Source organism: Phocoena phocoena, chromosome X, assembly GCF_963924675.1.
Source record: "Phocoena phocoena chromosome X, mPhoPho1.1, whole genome shotgun sequence".
Taxonomy (NCBI): domain Eukaryota; kingdom Metazoa; phylum Chordata; class Mammalia; order Artiodactyla; family Phocoenidae; genus Phocoena; species Phocoena phocoena.
Window position 1 is genome coordinate 86,909,020 of NC_089240.1, and position 21,302 is coordinate 86,930,321.

General features: G+C 40.0%; 1 protein-coding gene across 1 annotated transcript; it reads right to left on the bottom strand.

Annotated features, from left to right (window-relative positions):
• Window positions 1-19,435: 19,435 nt before the first annotated feature.
• On the bottom strand, window positions 19,436-20,897 carry BEX4 (brain expressed X-linked 4). Its single transcript, XM_065901198.1, has 3 exons — window positions 20,840-20,897; window positions 20,364-20,441; window positions 19,436-20,028 (listed from the first exon to the last, which is right to left on the bottom strand). The coding sequence occupies exon 3, from the start codon at window positions 20,020-20,022 to the stop codon at window positions 19,660-19,662; it is 363 nt and encodes a 120-aa protein (XP_065757270.1). The 5' UTR covers window positions 20,023-20,028; window positions 20,364-20,441; window positions 20,840-20,897; the 3' UTR covers window positions 19,436-19,659.
• Window positions 20,898-21,302: the final 405 nt, after the last annotated feature.

Below are 21,302 nucleotides of genomic sequence, written 5' to 3' on the forward strand. Positions count from 1 at the left end.
GTCTCCATTATGCATTTGAATACCATTGATTTAGATGATTTCCAAGGCCTGCTTCTTTTTTCCCCAATGTTTACTGAGCTCTTGCTAAGTGCCCTGGCCCTTTGTTAGTTCCTGAGACTCAGCAGTGAACAAAACAAAGTTCCCGCCTTCATGATGCTTATATTCTGATTTACACACTTTAAAAAATTGAGGTAAAATTTGCATACAGTGAAATTCACAGATCTTAAGTGTATACTATTGAGTGTAAAATGGGACATTTCCATTACTCCAAAGTTTCCTGTCCTCTTCCCAGTCCCCCTCCCCCCACAAGTACTCACTCGGCTTATTTCTATCAATTTATATTATATTTTATCTGTTGTAGAATCTCAGATAAATGGAATCCTACAGCATGTACTCTTTTGTGTCTAGCACGTCACTCATTTTACTCGATATAGTGTTTTTTAGGATTCATCCTTATAGTTGTATGTATTGGCAGTTGATTCTTTTAAAATCATTGCTGGGTGGTATTCCATAGCGTGAATATACAACAATTTGTTTTTCTATTCAGATGTTCTGGACATATGAGTTGTTTCCATTTTTAATCTATTATGAGCTGTGTTGACTTAAAAGAATGTACAACGTGAAAGTTGTGAGTTAAGTTTTATTTGGGGCAAAATGAGGACTGCAGCTGGGGAGACAGTTTCAGGTAACTGAGAAACTGCTCCGAGGAGGCAAGGCGGGGTATCAGAAGTTTTGTAAAGAAAACCAGATATCTCAAGTTAAGGAATTTAGTGCTTTTCTGTGTATGGGAAGGTGCAAGAGTCTGGGCTCACTGAAATCATTCTTTTGATATGCACCTCAGCTCTCTGGGGCCAGTATCCTGGGTTTTCACATCCTGAGTTTCCTCAGGGCTCACTGGCTCACGTTGGAGGGCTGAAATCCTTGATGACTGTGACACCCTTTGTTTGCTGATATGGCAGGAAATATTTCATTTATAAATATTCCATTCCAGTATCAGCTGCTATGAACATTCTTGTGTAAGTTTCTGGTGCATATATGTTCTTATTTCTCTTGGGTAAATACTCAGCAGTAAAATTGCTGGGGCATAGAAGTAGCAACTGTTTGATTTTATATGAAATCGCTGAAGAGTTTTCCAAATTTCCTGTACCATTTGGTACTCATATCAGCAATGTTTGACAATTTCAGTTGTCTTACATTCTCACCAAAATGTCAATGCCTTGAAAGAAGACTAGAGCACAGTTCTAGATTAAAACAGATTAAAAGACATGACAACTAAATATAATGTTTGAATAAGGACTATAGTTTAGATAATAGTATTATATTGATGCTAAATTTCCTGAATGTGATCATTGTATTGTGGTTGTTTAGGAGACTGTTCTTGTTGTTAGGAGACAAAATGCTGATGTATTATAAAGTCTGTGATTAACTTAAAATAGTTCAGCATTGAAAAAAAGATAGAAAAATACATAACAAGAGAGAGAAAGCAATTGGAATATTAATTGGTGAGTCTAATCTAGATGAAGGGAATGAGTATATGGGCATTCACTCTACTATTCTTGAAATATTTTGTAAGTTTGAATTTTTTCAAAATAAAAAGTTGGTGGTAGTGGTGGTTGGGGAAAAGACAGAGATATCTGGTCAGTTCTCCAAGAGAAAAGGTGGCTGAATGAGAATCTAGAATCAAGATTGACAAATTTAGTTATCTTCAAGCATGAGGTATGTCGACTAAAGAAAAACAACCTAAACTTTGTGAGCTATGTTTTATTTGGGGAACTTACTGAGGACTATAGCCCAAGAGACAGCCTCTCAGATAGCTATGAGGATCCGTTCTGAAGAGGCAAGGGAGGAGCCAGGATATATAGTTTTTGCTGACCCCCGCCCCAGAAAACATGTAGTGGAACGAGAGATTACTGCTAATCACAACAAAACAAGACAAAATAAAACCAGACATTTCAAGTTAAAGATTTTACTTTCCCATGTATGGGAAGATGCATGAATCTGGGCTCATTGAAATTATTCCTTAGATATGTATCTTAATTATCTAGGGCCTATATCTTATTTTTCTTTTCCATCCTGAATTCCCCTCAGGGTGCACTGTTAGGGGGTGGCTGCACATGGCTTGCTGGTGGCAACATTCTTTGTTTACTGAAATGACAGGTAACATTCTTTGTCCATAGGTGATAGGTTATGCAAACAACTTTAGAGGAACACAAAGACAGGGACAGCAGGCTGAACTCTGCTTCTGCAAACAGTGTAAGAAATCGTTCCATAGGCCAGCTTGTTGGGACAGACCACCACATGTCACCAAAACTTTTTTGTGAGAGTTAAAATAGTAATATCTACACACCATGAATATGATCAGACTCCTGTGGGAGGAAGAGAGTTAGGGACTTGAGAGCATTTAAGTATCCAGTTAAACTGGACTAGGAGCAACATTAGGATTAAGACAAAAAGAAGAATGTAGTTTAATTAGAAAAACCCATAGTACTGTATCAGATCTTGATGTGGACAGACTATGTGAGCTGCTTTGCCAGCAGTGAAAGTATCAGAAAAAGAGAGTCACAGGGATCAACGTTGGCCCTGTCCCATTCAGTCACCATCCAGTGCAGGAGGAAAGCAGTGGTCTGGAACCCCAGAGTAAGTGTTCAGAAAGTGAGTGGAAGGAAATGTAAGAATGCTAGGAATGGAATAACAGGGTGTGAAGATGTAGCAAGGATGGGCGTAGAGCAAAAGAATCCAAAGCAAGAGTACTGTATTCCGTATTTACACAAGGGCTAAAAGTGCAACTGGACTCAGACTAGAAATATACCAGAGCTATAGTATAGTGGTCTCTCAGGACATAAAGTTGCCCCCCAAGAGCCACATTTTACTCTCATCTTCTAAACATTACACAAATGGCGTTCATCTCCAGTAACAGCTAAAAGTTGATATGAGAATACACGAAAATGTTCTTTACACATCAGGTTCTTCTTATCTTTGAGAATTCTGCAAAAGCAGAATGAGAATTTCCCAAAGAGATGCTGATTTCATAGGCCTGTTTTAAGGATTATTAAATGTGACATCTTCCTGTATGGAATTCAGGAATCATCCTTTTACGGGATGGGGCAATTCTTCAGGTAGGAAGTGTGAAATAAAATTCATATTTTATGGTAAGACAAGAAAAATTTAAACATAAAAAATTTTCTCTGCCCTTTGGCCTCCTCTCTCCCCTCTACTGTGCATTGTGTATCTATATTATGCATTGACCAAACCTCCTCATCAGCAGAAATACCTGCTCATCCATAAAGAGCAACATTCTCCTAGCACCAATAAGACAACTCTTTAAAAGATAACATTCCTTCTTGATCTTGTAAGGGGCCATGACAACCCAAGATCCACTACTCACTTTGTACACTTAGATCTGTCAATAATACGTCATTTCATGTACAGCCCTTTGTCTCAAAAACATATAACCGTGCTTTGACCTCTTATGGGTGGAACAGTTCTCAGAGCTTTCTGAGAGGCTGTTCCCGGGTTATAATCCTCAATTTGGTTTGAATAAAATTTTCCATTTCTTTCTTAGAGGGACTGGTTAATTTTTCGTTGAAAGAACAGAAGGGAGGCTGTTACAGTAGTTTAAAGGAGCATAAGCAGCAGGTGTTGGTGACTGATTGCAAGGGGACACTAAGAGAAAGTCTGGTGTGGGGAACTGGCTGAATCCTGGTGCCATTAATTTAGCTATAGACCCCAGAGAGAGATTTTGGGTGTGGAGAGAGAAGAAGTGAGAAAACACTTTGCTCAGGGTAGGACATTTAGGTGGAAAAGTCCAAAAGTAAGTTAGATAAAATAATATGGAGCTCAAAAGAGAGATATAGACTAGAGACACAGATTTAGGAGTCAATGCTTATATGAAAGTAAACATCATAAGATTATTTGAACATTGTGGTAAGCTAAACAATGTTCCTCAAAGGTATCCAGGTCTTAAATCCCTGGAACAGGTGAATTTTACCTTATATGGTAAAAGGGACTTTGCCGATGTGATTAAGTTAAAGATCTTGAGATGGGGAGATTATCCTGGATTATTCAGGTGGCCCCTAAAATGCAATTGCAAGTGTCCTTATGAAGGGAGGCAAAGGGAGAGTTGACTTCAGAAGATGAAAAGGCAATGTGATAATGGAAGCAGAAAGTATAATAGTGCAACTACAAGCCAAAGATAGCAGGCAGCCAACTCAAAGCTGGAAGAGGAAAGCAATGGGTTCTCCCCTGGAGCCCTCAGAAGGAGCCAGTCCTGCCAACACCTTTAGTTTAGTCCTGTAAAACTCAAACTTTGGAGTTCTGACCTCCAGAACTTTAAGAGAATATATTTCTGTCATTTTAAGCCTCTAAGTTTGTGGTAATTTGATACTGTAGCAATAGGCAACTAATATAAACATTTTGAGAATGAAAAAAAGGTCTAGAAAGAACTGTAAGGTATACCAATATTTCAGGGGGCTTACAATATAGCTTACTGGCTATGACCACAAGTGGTGGTGTCAAACTGATCTGGATTCAAATTCAGCTCTACACTTAAGAGCTGTGTGACCTTGGGCAAGTTTTTAAAACTATATACCTAAGTTTCCCTGTCTGTAAAATTGGGACAATAACACTATACCTCAAAGGACTTTTGTGTGGGTTAGAGGTGAATAGGCAACTAATGTACCTGGTACATAGCAAATACTTCATAGATGGTAGTTTTGGAGAGCCACATATGTAAGCATGATTTATAGCTATTATTGTGTAGTTAATAAATGTTTTAATGTGGAGATGAACCAAAACTCAATGTTATTTTTTAGAGGAGTTGTATTAGCTTGTCCAGCTCAGTTTAGCAATGTAAGAGACTATATGAGGCTTGATGCCAAGGCCTGCACTGTTAATAAAGAATGCATCCATCTGGACTGCCGTACGTGTATATGCGTGTTGCATACATATATACATTTGGGAACAAACAGGTAAAAATGCAGTTTGTTGAGGATATGAGATGGCAGAAAAATCTTTTTCTACTTTAATAGTTACTTGATGACTGTGATAATAACACCACATTCTCTGTTAAGGTCTCTCTCCTTCCTGATACCGTTAAAATTTTCAGGTATCATTTACATGCAAGTGAATTATGGTTACAAAGTTGATAAGTTATGATAAGTTACCTCTTTGGAAGAGCATAAACTCAAACTGTTTTTCAAATCCCTTGATTCTTTCTAAAGTTTCTAAAGTAGAACTTAAAACAACCAATGACCAAGAAATGGGAAAAGAATAATGTTAAAATTGAATCTGGAGCTGGAGGAATGTTAACAATCTTAAAAAAAAAAAACAAAAAACATTTTCTCCTCCCAAATAAAAAATAGCTTTATTGTATTTATGATTTCAAAAAGAAACTATGCAGAAAAATCTTGAGAATTAGTAAAAATCACACTTTAGATCCCTGCCACCTTGTATGACAAAAGCAAGTTACTTGGTAGGCATTGGTGGCTGGGAGGAAAGGTAGGAGGAGGGAGGGAGGTGGCAGGAGAGGCAGAGGACAGAAAAGCAGAAAAGGCCAAGGCCTGGTGGGAGTAAGGATGCGAAGTGGATGGAGACCTTCATTAATAACCAGAGAAGTGGAAACTCCAACCTCAGGCTGTGATGTCCCTTGTAGTTCCTCAGATTGGTGAGGACTAGAATGAATGACAGGGCAGTGCGCCGTCGGGGCTCCCCACACAGATGGGTGTAAGGAGGGGCGCGGTCTCTGTGAGTGTGTATGTGGCAGGAGTGTGGTGGGAGGTCCTGATGCACAGCCTGCCGGCTGAGAGGTGGGTGGGGATCCTCGGAGCCAGTTGAGGGAGGTGGGGCGGTTGGCAAGCTCGGTAATGACGCGAGGACCTCCTGTGACCAGGAGCCAAGGTGTGCATAAGTCCCTCTAGTTCAGGTCTTTTTCTCTGCAGTACTCACTCCCCTTTTCCATCGAGTAAGGCTGGCATCTGGCCAAGAGAGGGAGGGGGTTGAACACACTTCCCCAGAACAAAGCAGGTCTGTGTGAGCAATTAGACCAGGAACTCTGCATTGATGGTGGCATGAGTGGGTGCGTGGAGGCGAAGGAAGGCAAAGAAGGAAGTCGGTCTGGGCCTGTTTCATCGACACCTCTTTAACCTTTTGGAACAAAAATGATGGGCCTTGGGATGGAAGGAAGGGCTGGAGAAGAAGGGTCAGGAGGGAAGGAGGGAACACAGAGACTTGGGAATAGTTTGGAAATAATCCTTTGATTTTACAGCCTGTCTACAGGGAAGCGGTGGATAAACACGGAGATGAGCCTTGAAATTAAGAGGGAGGAGGTAAAACAAATGATTATCTAGGGGTGCACAGTGCATTAACAAAGACTAAGAAATCATTAAAACGAATTCCCTACTCCAATAAGGTGGGTATTTCATGGCTGGGGGTGGGGGCGAGGCAGGGTGGGGAGTGGGAGATTTGAGACTTGAAGAGATGGTGTAGGCCAGTCTTAAAGGAGACCCTTGTCTAGTGTACTGGTCTGTTCACCAAGCACTGCCATACCACACTGTCTCTCATCTGTCTGCAGGTCCAAATGTCCATTAGCTGTGTCTCAGTCCAAGAGGAAAAAAGGAGGAGGAAACTGCTTGGGATTGGGGCAGGTAGGTATGACACAGTGCCCTGGACTGGAGCCCCTGGTGCTGGTGGGCTGAAGGAGTGGATATGGCCCAGGCCAGAACGTAACTAGGACTTCACACTGCTCCTACTTGCCCCTCAGTCAGTAAAAGAAGACTCATAGAAAGAACTAAAGGGGAAATTGTTGAAAGAGACTGAGGGAATCTAGAGGTGCCCTTTGGGTATGGGAGAAAGGCAAGAAAGAACCTGAAGAGAACAGAGGAGTGAATTACAGGATGAGAGATACATTTACACTCCTTTACTTGATTCAAGAAAGTAGATGGGTGATGGAATGAACAACACAATAGAAAAGTGTCTGGAAGAGACAAAAAAGATTAAGAAATAAATTTAGAGTAATGCATTGGAAGCAACGACAGTCCAGGAAGCAGCCATATCAGATTTAATGCTTTTTGCCTTCAATTCTTTTTTTTCCTATATAATTAGAGCCTGACTTTTATTTTTGGTGGCATTCTCTAGTTATAACTGTGCTCATCTTACTTTTGAACTTTTGATGGTACTGGTTTTATTTTTTTAATTTATTTTTTATTGAAGTATAGTTGAATTACAATGTTGTGTTAATTACTGCTGTACAGCAAAATGACTCAGTTATACATATATATATATATACATTCCTTTTCATATTCTTTTCCATTATGGTTTGTCACAGGATATTGAATATAGTTCACTGTGCTATACAGTAGGACCTTGTTTATCCATTCTATATATACCAGTTTGCATCTGCTAATCCCAAACTCCTGCTGCTACCTTCTCCCACCCTTTCCCCCTTGGCACCCACCAGTCTATTCTCTTTGTCCCTGATTCTGTTTCTGTTTCATAGATAGGTTCATTTGTGTCATATTTTAGATTCCACATATAAGTGATATCATATGGTATTTCTCTTACTGACTTACTTCACTTAGTATGGTAATCTCTCATTGCATCCATGTTGCTGCTAAAGGCATTATTTCATTCCTTGTTGGTTTTTTTTGTTTGTTTTTTTTTTGCAGTACCCGGGACTCTCACTGTTGTGGCCTCTCCCGTTGCAGAGCCCAGGCTCCGGACGCGCAGGCTCAGCGGCCATAGCTCAGGGGCCCAGCTACTCCGTGGCATGTGGGATCTTCCTGGACCGGGGCATGAACCCGTGTCCCCTGCATCAGCAGGCGGACTCTCAAATGCTGCGCCACCAGGGAAGCCCTATTTCATTCCTTTTTATGGCTGAGTAGTATTCCATTGTACTTATGTACCACATCTTCTTTATCCACTCATCTGTTGATGGACATTTAGGTTGTTTCTATGTCTTGGCTATTGTGAATAGTGCTGCTGTGAGCATAGGGGTGCATGTATCTTTTTGAATTATAGTTTTGTCTGGATATACGCCCAAGAATGGGATTGCTGGATCATATGGTAATCCTATTTTTAGTTTTCTGAGGAACTTCATACTGTTTTCCACAGTGGCTGCACCAACTTACGTTCCCACCAACAGTGTAAGAGGGTTCCCTTTTCTCCACACCCTCTCCAGCATTTGTTATTTGTAGACTTTTTAATGATGGTCTTTCTGACCCACGTGAGGTGGTACCTCATTGTAGTTTTGATTTGCATTTCTCTAAGAACTAGCAATATTGAGCATCTTTTCATGTGCCTATTGGCCATCTGTATTTCTTCTTTGGAGAAATGTCTCTTTAGGTCTTCTGCCCATTTTTTGAGTGGGTTGTTTGCTTTTTTATTGTCAAGTTGTATGAGCTTTTTGTATACTTTGGAAATTAAGCTCTTGTCAGTCACATCGTTTGCAAATATTTTCTCCCATTCTGTAGGTTGCCTTTCATTTTGTTTCTGGTTTCTTTTGCTGTGCAGAAGCTTGTAGTTTGATTAGGTCCCATTTGTTTATTTTCATTTTTATTTCTATTGCCTTGGGAGACTGAGATGGTACTGGTTTTAGATGTTCCTGTTATTAGCAGTATCTCATTGGATTTTGTCTTGTGATTCTATATGCAAGTTTGCATTTTAGTAGGGGATTTTTTCCAATTTTCACAGAAAAAATGTCATTATATATTGTACTGTGAATAAAGGAGGTTGAAAAGTAGTGTGTGTGTGTGTGTGTGTGTGTGTGTATCAACTGACTTATTTTAATAATTTTCACTTTTTTATTTTTAAACATTTTATTATTTTTGTGACACAAGTAAAACATGTTCTCAGGAAAATGAGAAAATACAGATATGCAAAAAATACAAAAAATGTTTTTCTCTCCACTTTAATATTTACCCAGATAGGTACTGTTGCTTGGGCCCTGATGCATCATACATACAAACACAAAGTTATTTTAACTTACAGGCACCTCCTATCCATGATGAATGCATTGGGGGCTAGGGAGGTGGGGAAGCAATTAAATTTGAGCAACAGGCACCACACTATAGTGAGGATTGCTCCTGCTTTGCCACTCTGACATGCATAACTCTGTCTGCCTGACTGTTTCATTAAGTTCAAATCATTATATTTTCTCCTATTAAGGCCACTCTTCCAGGTCAGGAGGCTTATCTGAACTTGTTAATTTTATAGAGGCCCACTAAGTTCAAGCTGGAACATTACACTCCTTACTCTCACACAATCTATATCCCACAAATCAATCTATAAGGCTAAGTACTGTGTTAAGTATCATTATTTCCCATATATTGTGCCCAGTTAAAACAAAGATATCTTTTGTCATCTTGGTCTCCTAAGTGCCTACTAAGGTACCTTACTATCTAGATATCTTACATATATTAAACACCCCATCAAGGCAGGAATGTACCACTCCTACCTACCTTGGGATCAATTTTTAAAAGGCCCTTTCCTTTGATATTTGGCTTTTGTTCTTGTTCTTTTTATTGGGTTGAATGTTTACCATAATTTCACCACAACTATTACAACTAGTGCAATAGTGGAGTACTGCAACCTCCATCTCCCTTTCCAAAAGTTCATGCTGTTTGGTGGACCAACAAATGTGCTTGGAAAATTCCTGCTTAGAAAAGCATAGTGAAAAGATAGTACATAATGTCATTTTATTGGTTCTCAGGGCTGTCCTGACTGAGTGCTTATGAGACAAGTGCTTCATACTTGTAACCTTCAATCTGTTTCTTCTGTCTGTCTTGGGCTCCATTATAACCCTGATGCCTAGAGGAGTGGTTCTCAAACCTTAGAGCACATCATAATCACCTGGCAGACTTGTAAACACAGATGGCTGAGGCCTACCCCCAGAGTTCTGATTCAGTATGGAGTGGGGCATGAGAATTTGCAATTTTAACAAGTTCCTAGGTGATGCTGCTGGTCTGGCCATTACACTTTAAGAACTACTGACCTAAAATAGTAATTGGTAGGTACTCAATAAATTTGTTGAATAAATTAATGAAATAAATTAATCTTAACAATAACTATTTGAAATACATTAGAATTACTTTTTACGAACAGGACACCTGAGGGACAAAGGAGTTAAGCGAATTGTGCAAAGTAAGAACTGAACCCAATTTGCCTATATCTAAAGTCAAGGTTCTTAACAACTATGTCTTGCTGTGTCCTCTGGGCCAATTTAATGTTTTTAACTTTAGGATATTAGAAAAGTTATTACCATACTCTAGTCTTTGAATGTTTTTCCTATTAGCATGTTCAAATTTTCTTTTCCTTTTCTTTTTCTCCTATAAGCATGTATTATTACTGTAATCAGAAAGTTCCATAAAGAATATTATAAATGCCTTAAAACAAAATAACATCATAAAGCATGTTAAAATACATATAAACAATGCAATGCAATGCAATATTTACAACATGTATTATAGATTTGGAGTTAATCATATTTGAGTGGCTCTAACAACTCAATAGCAAAACGGACTCAGGATATGAATGGGAAATTCACAGTAAGGGAAACATAAAGGGCCAATAAACAAATGGAAACTCAACTAACAACAGAAAAATTACAAACAAAAACAAAAGAAATCCTTCTTTTGTCTAATCAAATCAGAAAAGATTAAAAAGGTTGATAAGATTCTGTGCTTGCTTGGGTGTCAGTAAATAGAACTATTATATGCTGTGGGTGGGAGTAATATATAAGCACAACCTTTATGGAGTGGGGTTTGTATACAGATGTCAATTAGAACAATAATGATAATATTGAAATTTGAAAACAACACAAATACCCATGAGTAGAGGATTGGCTCAATACATTATGATACACATAATTAAAGGAATACAGGCATACCTTGGAGATATTTTTGGCTCGGTTCCAGACCACCACAATAAAGGGAATATTGCATAAAGTGAGTCACACTGGTTTTCCAGTGCATATAAAAGTTATGTTTAGGGCTTCCTTGGTGGCGCTGTGGTTGAGAGTCTGCCTGCCAATGCAGGGGACACGGGTTTGTGCCCCGGTCCGGGAAGATCCCACATGCCGTGGAGGGGCTAGGCCCGTGAACCATGGCCGTTGAGCCTGCGCGTCCGGAGCCTGTGCTCCGCAACGGGAGAGGCCACAGCAGTGAGAGGCCCGCGTACCGCCAAAAAAAAAAAAAAAAAGTTATGTTTACACTATACTGTAGTCTGTTAAGTGTGCAATAGCATTATGTCTAAAAAAAAGTAACTACCTTAATTTAAAAATACTTTATTGCTAAAAAAATGTAAACCATCATTTGAGTCTTCAGTGCATCGTGGTAGTAACAGCAAAGATTACTGATCACAGATCACTATAACAAATATAATAATAATGCAAACGTTTGAAATATTGCAAGAATTACTAAAATGTGACAGAGACATGAAGTGAGCAAATGTTGGAAAAATAGTGCCAGTAGACTTGCTTGATGCATGGTTGCTTCAAACCTTCAGTTTGTAAAAAAGTAGTGTCTTCGAATCACAGCAAATTGAGGTATGCCTCTGTATAGATGTAAATGTGTGAATGTATTGATATATATGTATGAGTACCTATGTCTGTGTGTGTATATATATACATACAAATATTGTCTAATTCTTTCCACTCTAATTCTAATTCACTCTAATTCTTTCTCCCAGAGAGCCTGGGAGCCCAGCACCCCAATAGCAATAAGCACACCTAGTATCCATATCTTGTCTTCTAAATACCATTATTCAATAAAAAGAACAAGAATTCCTTGGAGAAATGTCTGATTACATGGATGGGGCAGGTAAAGAACACAATGGGCCAGGAACATTTTGCTGTGCCAGAAAGCAAAGTGCTCAAAAAATGATGGGGGGAGGCATACCAAAAGGACACAGAGGTCAGTCTGAAGAGGCTCCTCACAAACCTGATAGGATAGAAAGAAAATACTACAGCAACACTTCTGAGACATTCCTGCCAAAGATGCATAACCTGAATCCACTCAAGAAGAAATATCAGGCAAACCCAAATTTAGGGGCAATGTAAAAAATAACTAAACTATAACGTCATGAAAGTCATGACTTGAGGGCATACTTTATACTGAAGGATAATAGACATGACAACTAAATGCAACCAGTGATTCTGAACTGGATTCTTTTGCCATTGTTAGAATAACTGCTAAAAATCCACTGGGGTCTGAGTTTAGATGGTAGTAATGTATCAATGTTAATTTCTGATTTTGATAATTGTATTGTGGTTATGCTGGAAAATGTCTGTGTTTGTGGAAAATGTGCACTAAAGATGCTTGGGGTTATGTTCATTTTCTACTGCTGTGTAATATATTACCATGAACTTTGCAGATTAAAACAATGCCTTTTATTAGCTCACAGTTCTGTAGGTCAATAGTCTGGGAGGGCTTGACTAGTTCTCTGCTTAGAGTCTCACGAGGCTGAAATCAAGGTGTTGGCTGTCCTGGGCTCTTATCTGGAGGATCAGGGGAAGAGCCCCTTCAAAGCTCATTCAGGTTGTTTGCAGAATTCAATTTTTTTGCAGTGATAGGACTGATATCCCCATCTCCTTGCTTGCTTTTGATGGGGGGTTGCTGTCAGCTCCTAGAGGTTTCTCTCTGTCCTTGCACTTTACCCCTGCCATCTTCAGACCAGCAATGGTGATGCATCCAAGCTTTATCATGCTTCCAATTTCTCTCACTTCCCTTCTGCCAACAGCCATATAAAATTTTCTCCTTTTGAAGGGCTTGTGTGATTAAATTAGCCCCACCTGAATAATCTCCCTTTTGCCATATATGTAACATAATGGTAGGAGGTGAAAAACATAGGGGCCCTCTTCAAATTCTGCATACCATAAGATTAACGGGGCATCAGGCTGGCATTACTCTCAAATAATTCAGGGAAAAAAATTCTCTGTACTGTTTTTGCAATTTTCTCTAAGTTTGTGATTTTTCTTCAAGTTAAAAAATTAAAAGTAAACATAAAGATTTAAACAGTGCTGTTCTCATTCCAAGTAAGTTAGAATAGGCACATTCTAACTTTCTGTAGCACTGAACACAGTTGTGAAAAACCAGACAGAATGTGTGGTGCAGCTATTTGAGTTCTCTGTAAAGGAAACATTAAATGGCAGATGTATTGGGAAAGAACACCAGAATCCAAAGTGCCATCAAACTGATAGATTTAAACAAGACCCAAAATCTAGTAACACGATATTCAATGTCCCATATACGAACCAAAATTACTCAGCATATAAGAAACCATGAAAATCTCAAAAAGCATGGGGAAAGACAGTCAACAGACACCAATGATGGGATGACAGATGCTGTCTGTAAATATTTGCTAGCCTTTAAAGCAACTATTATAAAAATGCTCAAAAGAGCCATCACTCTTGAAAAACTAATTAAAAATGAAATTATCAGCAAAGAAATAAATATAAAAAGAACTTAATGTAAGTTTTAGAACTGTAAAATGCAATAACTAAATTTTAAAACTGACATGATGGATTCAATGGAAGTATGGAGATGACAGAGGAAGGAGACAGTTAATTTGAACACAAATCAATAGATATTGTCTAATTTAAACAGCACCCTAGATAAAATAGATAAACTCAATGGCCCTACAACTATTAAAAGAATCAAGTTCATAGTTTAAAACCATCCAGAAAGAAAACTCTAGGCCCAGATAGTTACACTGGCAAATTCTACCAAACATTTAAAGAAGAAAAAGCACCAATTGTACACACTCTCTTCCAGAAAATAGAATATGTGGTAGGCAGAATTATGATCCTACAAATATCCACACCCTAATCCCTGGAACCTATGAACATGTTTTGTTACATGGCAAAATGGACTTTGCTGATTTGATTAAGGGTTTGGACCTTGAGATGAAGAGATTGTCCTGGATTATCCATGTGAGCCCAATCTAATCCTTAAATGCAGAGAACATTTCCAATCTAGGTCAGAGAGATGAGATAGAAGGAGAAGGAGAAATTCAAAATGTAATAAGCACTTTACCAGCCATTGCTGGCTTTGAAGATGGAGAAAGAGGGTCATGAGCCAAAATATGTGGGTGACTTCTGGAAGCTGGGAATGACCTTTAGCTGATAGTCAGTAAGAAAACAGGGATCTCAGTCCTACAACCACAAGGAACTAAATTCTGCCAATAGTCTTTGTGAGAAAAGAAACAGATGTTCCCCTAGAGCCTCCAGAAAGGAATACAGCTCTGCTGACATCTTGATTTTTGGCAGGTGAGACTTATGACCTAGATAATCATAAGATAATATATTTGTATTGTTTAAGGCTCTAAGTTTGTGGTAATTTCTTATGACAGCAATTGAAAACTAATACAGAAAAGGAAGAAATACATTCCAACTCATTTTGCAATGTCAACATTACTCTGATACCAAAGCAGAGAAATATAGTACAAATAAAGAAAACTAAAACCAATATCCCACATATTACCAGATTAAAATTTTCAATATATAGAAAGAACAATCTACTGCAACCAAGTGAGGTTTATCCCGAGAATGAAAGGCTAATTCAATATTTGAAAATCAAGCAATGCAATCCATCACATTAAGAACCCAAAGAAGAAAAAACACATGAGCATAGCCATAGATGCAAAGAAGTCTTTTGACAAAATGCGATATCTATTAATGATGAAAACTCTTAGCAAACTATGAATAGAAGTCAACGTCCACAACCTGATAAAAGGCTTCTACAAAAAACCTTCAGCTAACATATTAAATGGTGAAGGACCGAATATTTTCTCTCAAGACTGGGAACAAGGCAAGAATATCCACTCTCAGCACTCTTATTCAACATCATAATGGAAGTCTTATCTGGTGCAACAAGGCAAGAAAAAGAAATAAAAGATATACAAATTGTAAAGTAAAGAAAAAATTTCCATATTTGTGGATGACATTATTGTCTATGAACAAAGTCCCAAGAAACATATATTGGAAAAGAAGAAATGAAACCAAAATAACTGGACATGCATAACTAAAAAAAATGGACTTCAAAACATACCTCACAACTTATAGAAAAATTAACTCAAAGTATAATATACTTAAATGTTAATTTTCATTGAAATATATCTAAATGTATTAAATATACATGTACAACACAATGTAAATCATAAAATGTAAATGTAAAGCATAAGAATCTGGAAGAAAATATAGGAGAATATCTGTGTGATCTTGGTTTTGGCAATGAGTTTTCAGGTATGACACCAAAAGAAAATATTTACAAGTATGACACCCATAAAAGAAAAAAAATGATAAATTGGACATTATCAAAATGAAAACTTTTGCTCTGTGAAAGACACTGTTAAGAGAGTGAAAAGGCAAATCATGCTGGGAGAAAATATTTGCAGATTGCACATCTTATAAAATACTTATATCTTGAATATTTAAAGAACTCTTAAAACTCAGCAAAAGAAAACAAAAAATTCAATTAAAACATTGTCAAGGGCTTCCTTGGTGGCGCAGTGGTTGAGAGTCTGCCTGCCGGTGCAGGGTGCACGGGTTCGAGCCCTGGTCCGGGAGGATCCCACATGCTGCAGGGTGGCTGAGCCCAAGCGCCACAACTACTGAAGCCCGTGCTTCACAACAAGAGAAGCCACCACAATGACAAGCCCGCGCACCGCAAGGAAGGGTTGCCCCCGCTCTCTGCGACTGGAGAAGGCCTGCACGCAGCAACGAAGACCCAGCGCAGCCAAAAATAAATAAATAAATAAATTAAAAAAAAAAAAAAAACATTGTCAAAATATCAAAATATGCTGTGTATCATTATTCACCAGAGAAATGAAAATGAAAACCACAAGATAGTACTACACACTCTTTAGAATGGTTAAAAATTTTAAATATTGACAAAAATATCGTGACCATACTAAGTATTGCTGAGAATGAGGAGAAATTAGAACTCCAATACTCTACTGATAGAAATGTAAATGGTGAAACCTCCTTGGAAAAACAGTTTGGCAGTTTCTTAAAAATGAAACTTACAATTTCCATACAACATAGCCATTCCATTCCTAGGTATTTACCCAAGAAAATTAAAACATATGTCTACATGAAAATTTGTACGTGCATATTCATATCAGCTTTATTTGTAATAGCCAAAAATTGGAATGTACCTAAATGTCCATTAACAGATGAATGGATAACCATTCACCGTACCATGTAATACCACTCACCAATAGAAAGGAATATGCTATTATTTCATGTAAAATCGTTGTTTAATGAATGAAGCCAGACAAAAATAAAAGAGCATGTGCTCTATGATTCATTTTATATTTAAAAATACTATAAAATGAAAACTATAGTGACAAAAAACAGCTCAGAGGTTGAGTGGGGTTGGGGGTGTAAGGAGGGAGAGATTACACATGGGATGAAAGAGATTTGGGGAGATGATGGAAGTGTTTGCTATTTTGATTATGATCATGGTTTCATAGGCCTAAATATATGTAAAACAGATCAAATTGAATACTTTAGGTACTTCTAAAACTTTAATTGTACATTTTTAAAAAATTGAAGTATAGATGATTTACAATGTTGTGCAATTGTACCTTAATAAAGCTAAAATAGTTACTCACTTGTAGGTACTAACTGAAAAGGCTGAGAGTGATAACCTGTCTTGTTGTTTATTCTCATGATATTTGATTTACTTGTTTTTGCTTTTTTCATTGTAAGTTCATTTTTTTCCTTGCTGGTCTCTTTAAATACTCCCTCAGTGATATTTCCATTTTCTGTAATTTGAAGAAAACAGCATATGCTGCTGAAAGGTTGACCCTCCTCAGAGATCTCCCCGTTTTCTCCTTATTTACTAGACTTCTATCCCAATCCTTGCATGAAAATCTGTAAAAACATACATATTTTCCTCAAGATACTAAAAATTTATCAACATGAAAGTATAAACAACTGATAGGGATGAATGTATTAGTTCCTTTTGTTGTTCCTGGTTGACTCACTTTTCTTTTGTTTTCATAAGAGATTCATTTTATTTCCTTACAGGCTTCTTTAGGACACTCCCACTGACATCTCTCCATCATTACCTTAAAAAGTCAGATTGTACTGTTCACCAAGATCAGGGAAAACTGACTCTCCTATGGGATATATAAATTAATGGAAGCATTCACGTGATACTCAGTTCTCCTTCAATCACCTTCTGACTCGGTTCCCTTTTACTTTTTTCCGGAAAGTTCTGGCCTCATTCCACCCTTACAGAAACATCCAGGAAAGGGCACTTCCTTCAGTTCGACTTTAAGCAATCATGTTTTGATCATGGTCCCTGAACTTTACTGCTTCTAGAAAATTCTGTACTCATCCCCTACCATAAGCGGAACTCCCAGGAGTGTGATGTTAATTTCTCTTTCCACAATCACATTGTGACCTTATTCCTTGAACTTTATCACTTCCAGAAAGTTCTGACTGCATCATCCCGCTCCCTCAGAAACACCAATGGGAGGGGATTTCAGTTCTTCAAAAAACCATACTCTGAACCAAAATATTGACCCTTACTTCTTCCAGAAAGTCTGTCCTCATCCCCCACCATCCCCAAAAACCCTGGTGAGGATGCCTTGCTTTCCTTCGACCAGTCAAGTTCTAATCTCATTCCCATATTTTTTAAAAAGTGAGGCTGCTTTGGGAAATCTAGGATTGGGGTAGAAGGCACAGTATTGATTTTCTGAGGGACCAAAAAGCCATTTACGAACATCACTCCATCAGCTAGCCTTTATGAAGTGCCTTAAGTTCACCCGTGCATTTTTTTTTATCAGACTCTCCCTTCCTCTAGACAGAAAATGAAAGATCATTCCAGCCCCAAAACATTAACGGTCAGAGTCCTCCTTAAATATGTTTCTCAATTGAACATGCAGGGACTCTGATGACTAAAGTGTGAACATCAATAAACAGTGATTTTGTATAAGTTGTGTAAGTTTGTCCATACACACCACTGGCAATAAGCACACACTGCAAAAATTTCCAAGTCATGTCTTGTGAAGGTACTGTGGTGAGGAGACAATCACCCTGAACTGGAAACTGGTCCTAGCTCTACTACTCACTGGCTGTGTGACCTTGGAAAAATCACTTTCCTACCAGTATCCTCATCTGTGAAATGAAGTTTGGACTGATAAAATGACTTCGTTTTTTTACCCTGTGACCTACAGTTAGAAATACATCTTATAAGGTGACAATATTTCTTACATGTAAAACTAAAACAAGTTTCTCAAAATAATAATTCTTAACACTACTCATGGGTGATGAACTCTGATGTTTTTTGGTTTATTCTTTTTAAAAAATTGCTTGTGACCCACAAAACTCATTTCAAGAGTTGTAATAGGTGGCAATTCTCACTTTGAAGTACACTGGATTGAAGAAACTTTAAGATTTCTTTCTGCTCTATTCTAAAAATTAAAATGTCTACACTTTTCCAAAGTGTCTACATTGGAAACACTAAAAAGCAAAATATAGAACAACAGCCTCAGTCTTGCTGAGTTTGATCTTCCTCAGCTTGTTATCAGTTACAAAAGTCAAATATTCTCCACCTCCAGATGACAAAGTCCTATAGAAAATGTCCCAGATCAGAGCCCCCCACCAAGATGTACAGCAGAGGGTAACCTTGGTACTTAGCATCTCTGAACTCTAGTACCCTCATCTGCCACTGTCCCTACCACTCTTATAATCAGTCTATTTTAGGGTCTTGTACTTTTTTAACGTTTTTGCCCATTGAATTCAGGAGTATTCATCCTGTTATTCCACGTACTTTGTTTACACTTAATGACATGAAACACACATATGTTCATGGAATATACATACAATGATACACACATATGTACACAGATATCCAACATACATACAAACAATAGTGGCCTCAGACTTCAGTGTACACTAGAATTACCTGGAGAGTTTACTAATAAATGGAAATTTTGGAATCCAACTCTGTGGGTCTGGAAGATAGGAGCCAGAGGTCCTACATTCTCAAAAAGCTCCCCCATCGGGCTTCCCTGGTGGCGCAGTGGTTGAGAGTCTGCCTGACGATGTAGGGTACACGGGTCTGTGCCCCGCTCCGGGAAGATCCCACATGCCGTGGAGCGGCTGGGCCCATGAGCCATGGCCGCTGAGCCTGCGCGTCCAGAGCCTGTGCTCCAAAACGGGAGAGGCCACAGCAGTGAGAGGCCTGCATACCGCAAAAAGAAAAAAGCTCCCCCATCAAGGTATTTTTATGCAGATGGTGGACTCACACTCCTTGAAAAACAGTATGACATACATTCTTAAAATATCAGATACTGAATTATGAATACGATCCTTTCTGGTTGGTTGAGGACAAGAAAAAATAGTCAAAGACAATTGAGATTTTGAGTCCAGGGATCTAGGAGAGGAAAGGTAACATTAACAAAAAATAAAGACTTGTGTGTCACAGGAAGATTGCTTTGTAAACTGCTTTATTAATTTCATATTATGAAAAGAATAATTTTCCTATAACTGGATGAAATTGCCCTGCTGACAGAAAGTTTCACAGAGACAAAGCAATATTCAATTAGAAACTGGTAAGTGGAAACACCAAAAGGTTTACAGAAAAAGTAAATCAGAAAAACTACAAGCATGTAGAGCAGAGGCCACATTACTGACCTCAGGGATAATCTTAGGATTCAAGGTATAAGGCAAAACTCATAATGATTGTCAGGTTCAGGAGTTTGGTAGCGCAAATGATGCCTCATTTGCTGCTTCTTAGTCTTTCTCCTGATTTCCATCATCTGCCCTACGTGCTTTTCTACATCATCCCCCATTTCATTGTGATCAATATGCCTGCTGGGTATGGCCCATCGAAAATTAGGGACAAGTCGTCTAATCCGTCCCAGCCTGACATTTCCTCCAGGCTTCTGGCCTCTACCCCCTCCTAAATCGCGTGATTCCTCTCCATTCTGCAAAGGGGCCTGGTCCCCGCCTTCCTTTTCCTGTTGGGTATTTTCCATGTTGAGATTTTTTACTGCTTGTTCCCCTTTGGACGCCATTTGCTCCTAGAAGACAAAAGACAAGAGAATGGACTATTTTCTGGGTGGACTAATCAGCACCGAGGACAGAGGCCCTACTAAGCACCTCTCAAGACTTCCAGCCCCGGATGTAAAGGCTCTTCAAATTTTCGTTTTCCCACCTGAGAGGCTCCTTATGCCCTCTAGGGGGCCCCCAGTCCAAGCTCTCCCCCTCCCTCGCCCAAAACCCACCATTTGCCCTGCCTATCCATGCCCACGTCTCTGCAAGCACCAAAATGGAGGATAGGGTAGGGGGGAGTATTTGAGGCTTCTTAGGGCTAGCCACACGTTCTCCCCACAGCCCAACTGTCCCCCGCACTGACCTGGGCCTATCCTCGCGGTCTCCTGCCCCTCCCGATTCTTGCTGCAAGTGCGCCGCCGCGACACTTCGACTCGCAGACCTGCAGAGAGTAAGGGTGGGGGAAGGGGCGCTGCTGCATCCGGACACTCGGCCCCTTCTCAGCCCCGCATCTCCCACCCCCGGCCACCCCCACCCAGCGTCCCCGGCTCCCATCCTCAGCCGCCCCCGCGCCGACCACCATTTTCTACCCCGAGAAGAAAGGGGGCGGGGCGGGGGTGTCGGAAAAGCTCGCTGTGTTGCGAGAAGCAGGCAGTCGCCTCAGGGCCGCGCGGCCCGCCCCCAGAGAAGGCCTACCGTTTTCTGTGGCCAAACGCCAGGCCGCAGGGGGCATGGGGGCTGCGGTCTCCGCTCCGGGGCAACCGGATCCCCGGGGAGGGGTCCGCAGGCCATGTCCGCTCGCCAACGCCACCTCTGGGGACACCCCTCCGGGTCCCTTACCTGCTCCTCCCGCGCCTCTTACTTTTGGGGGCCGCCCCCGGCCCGCACTCCCGCAGGGACCGAGAAGGCAGCGAGCAACAGCTTGGTCTACCGTTAGAGCGCGGCGAGCGCCAGTCGGCACTGGCCGTTCACGTGGGGCCTCCGTCACCGCGGGACGCCACGCCCTTGCCACGCCCTCTCCTGCACTACGGGGTAGCGCCGAGCCGGCCGTGCGCACCTGCCCCTGCACCCCGTGTCACTTGTCCAAGCACCGGCCTGGGCCCCGAAGCTCTCCTTTTTTTGTGTGTTCCTGGGCCTTTCTCTAACGGCCGTAGGACAGTATCTTCCCAGGGGGCCGTTGGCCATTCCCACTGCTCTTCTGGGGACTTGCCTTTGCCCTCCTCTGCTCCCAGGATACACCCCTCCCCCTTCCAGGATTCAGGTGTAACATTTTAGGGGGTGCAAAACCCCTCTGTACTGAAGA

Coding starts and splice junctions, on each gene's coding strand:
- BEX4 (XM_065901198.1), bottom strand. CDS start 20,022: ATGGCGTCCAAAGGGGAACAAGCAGTAAAAAATCTCAACATGGAAAAT.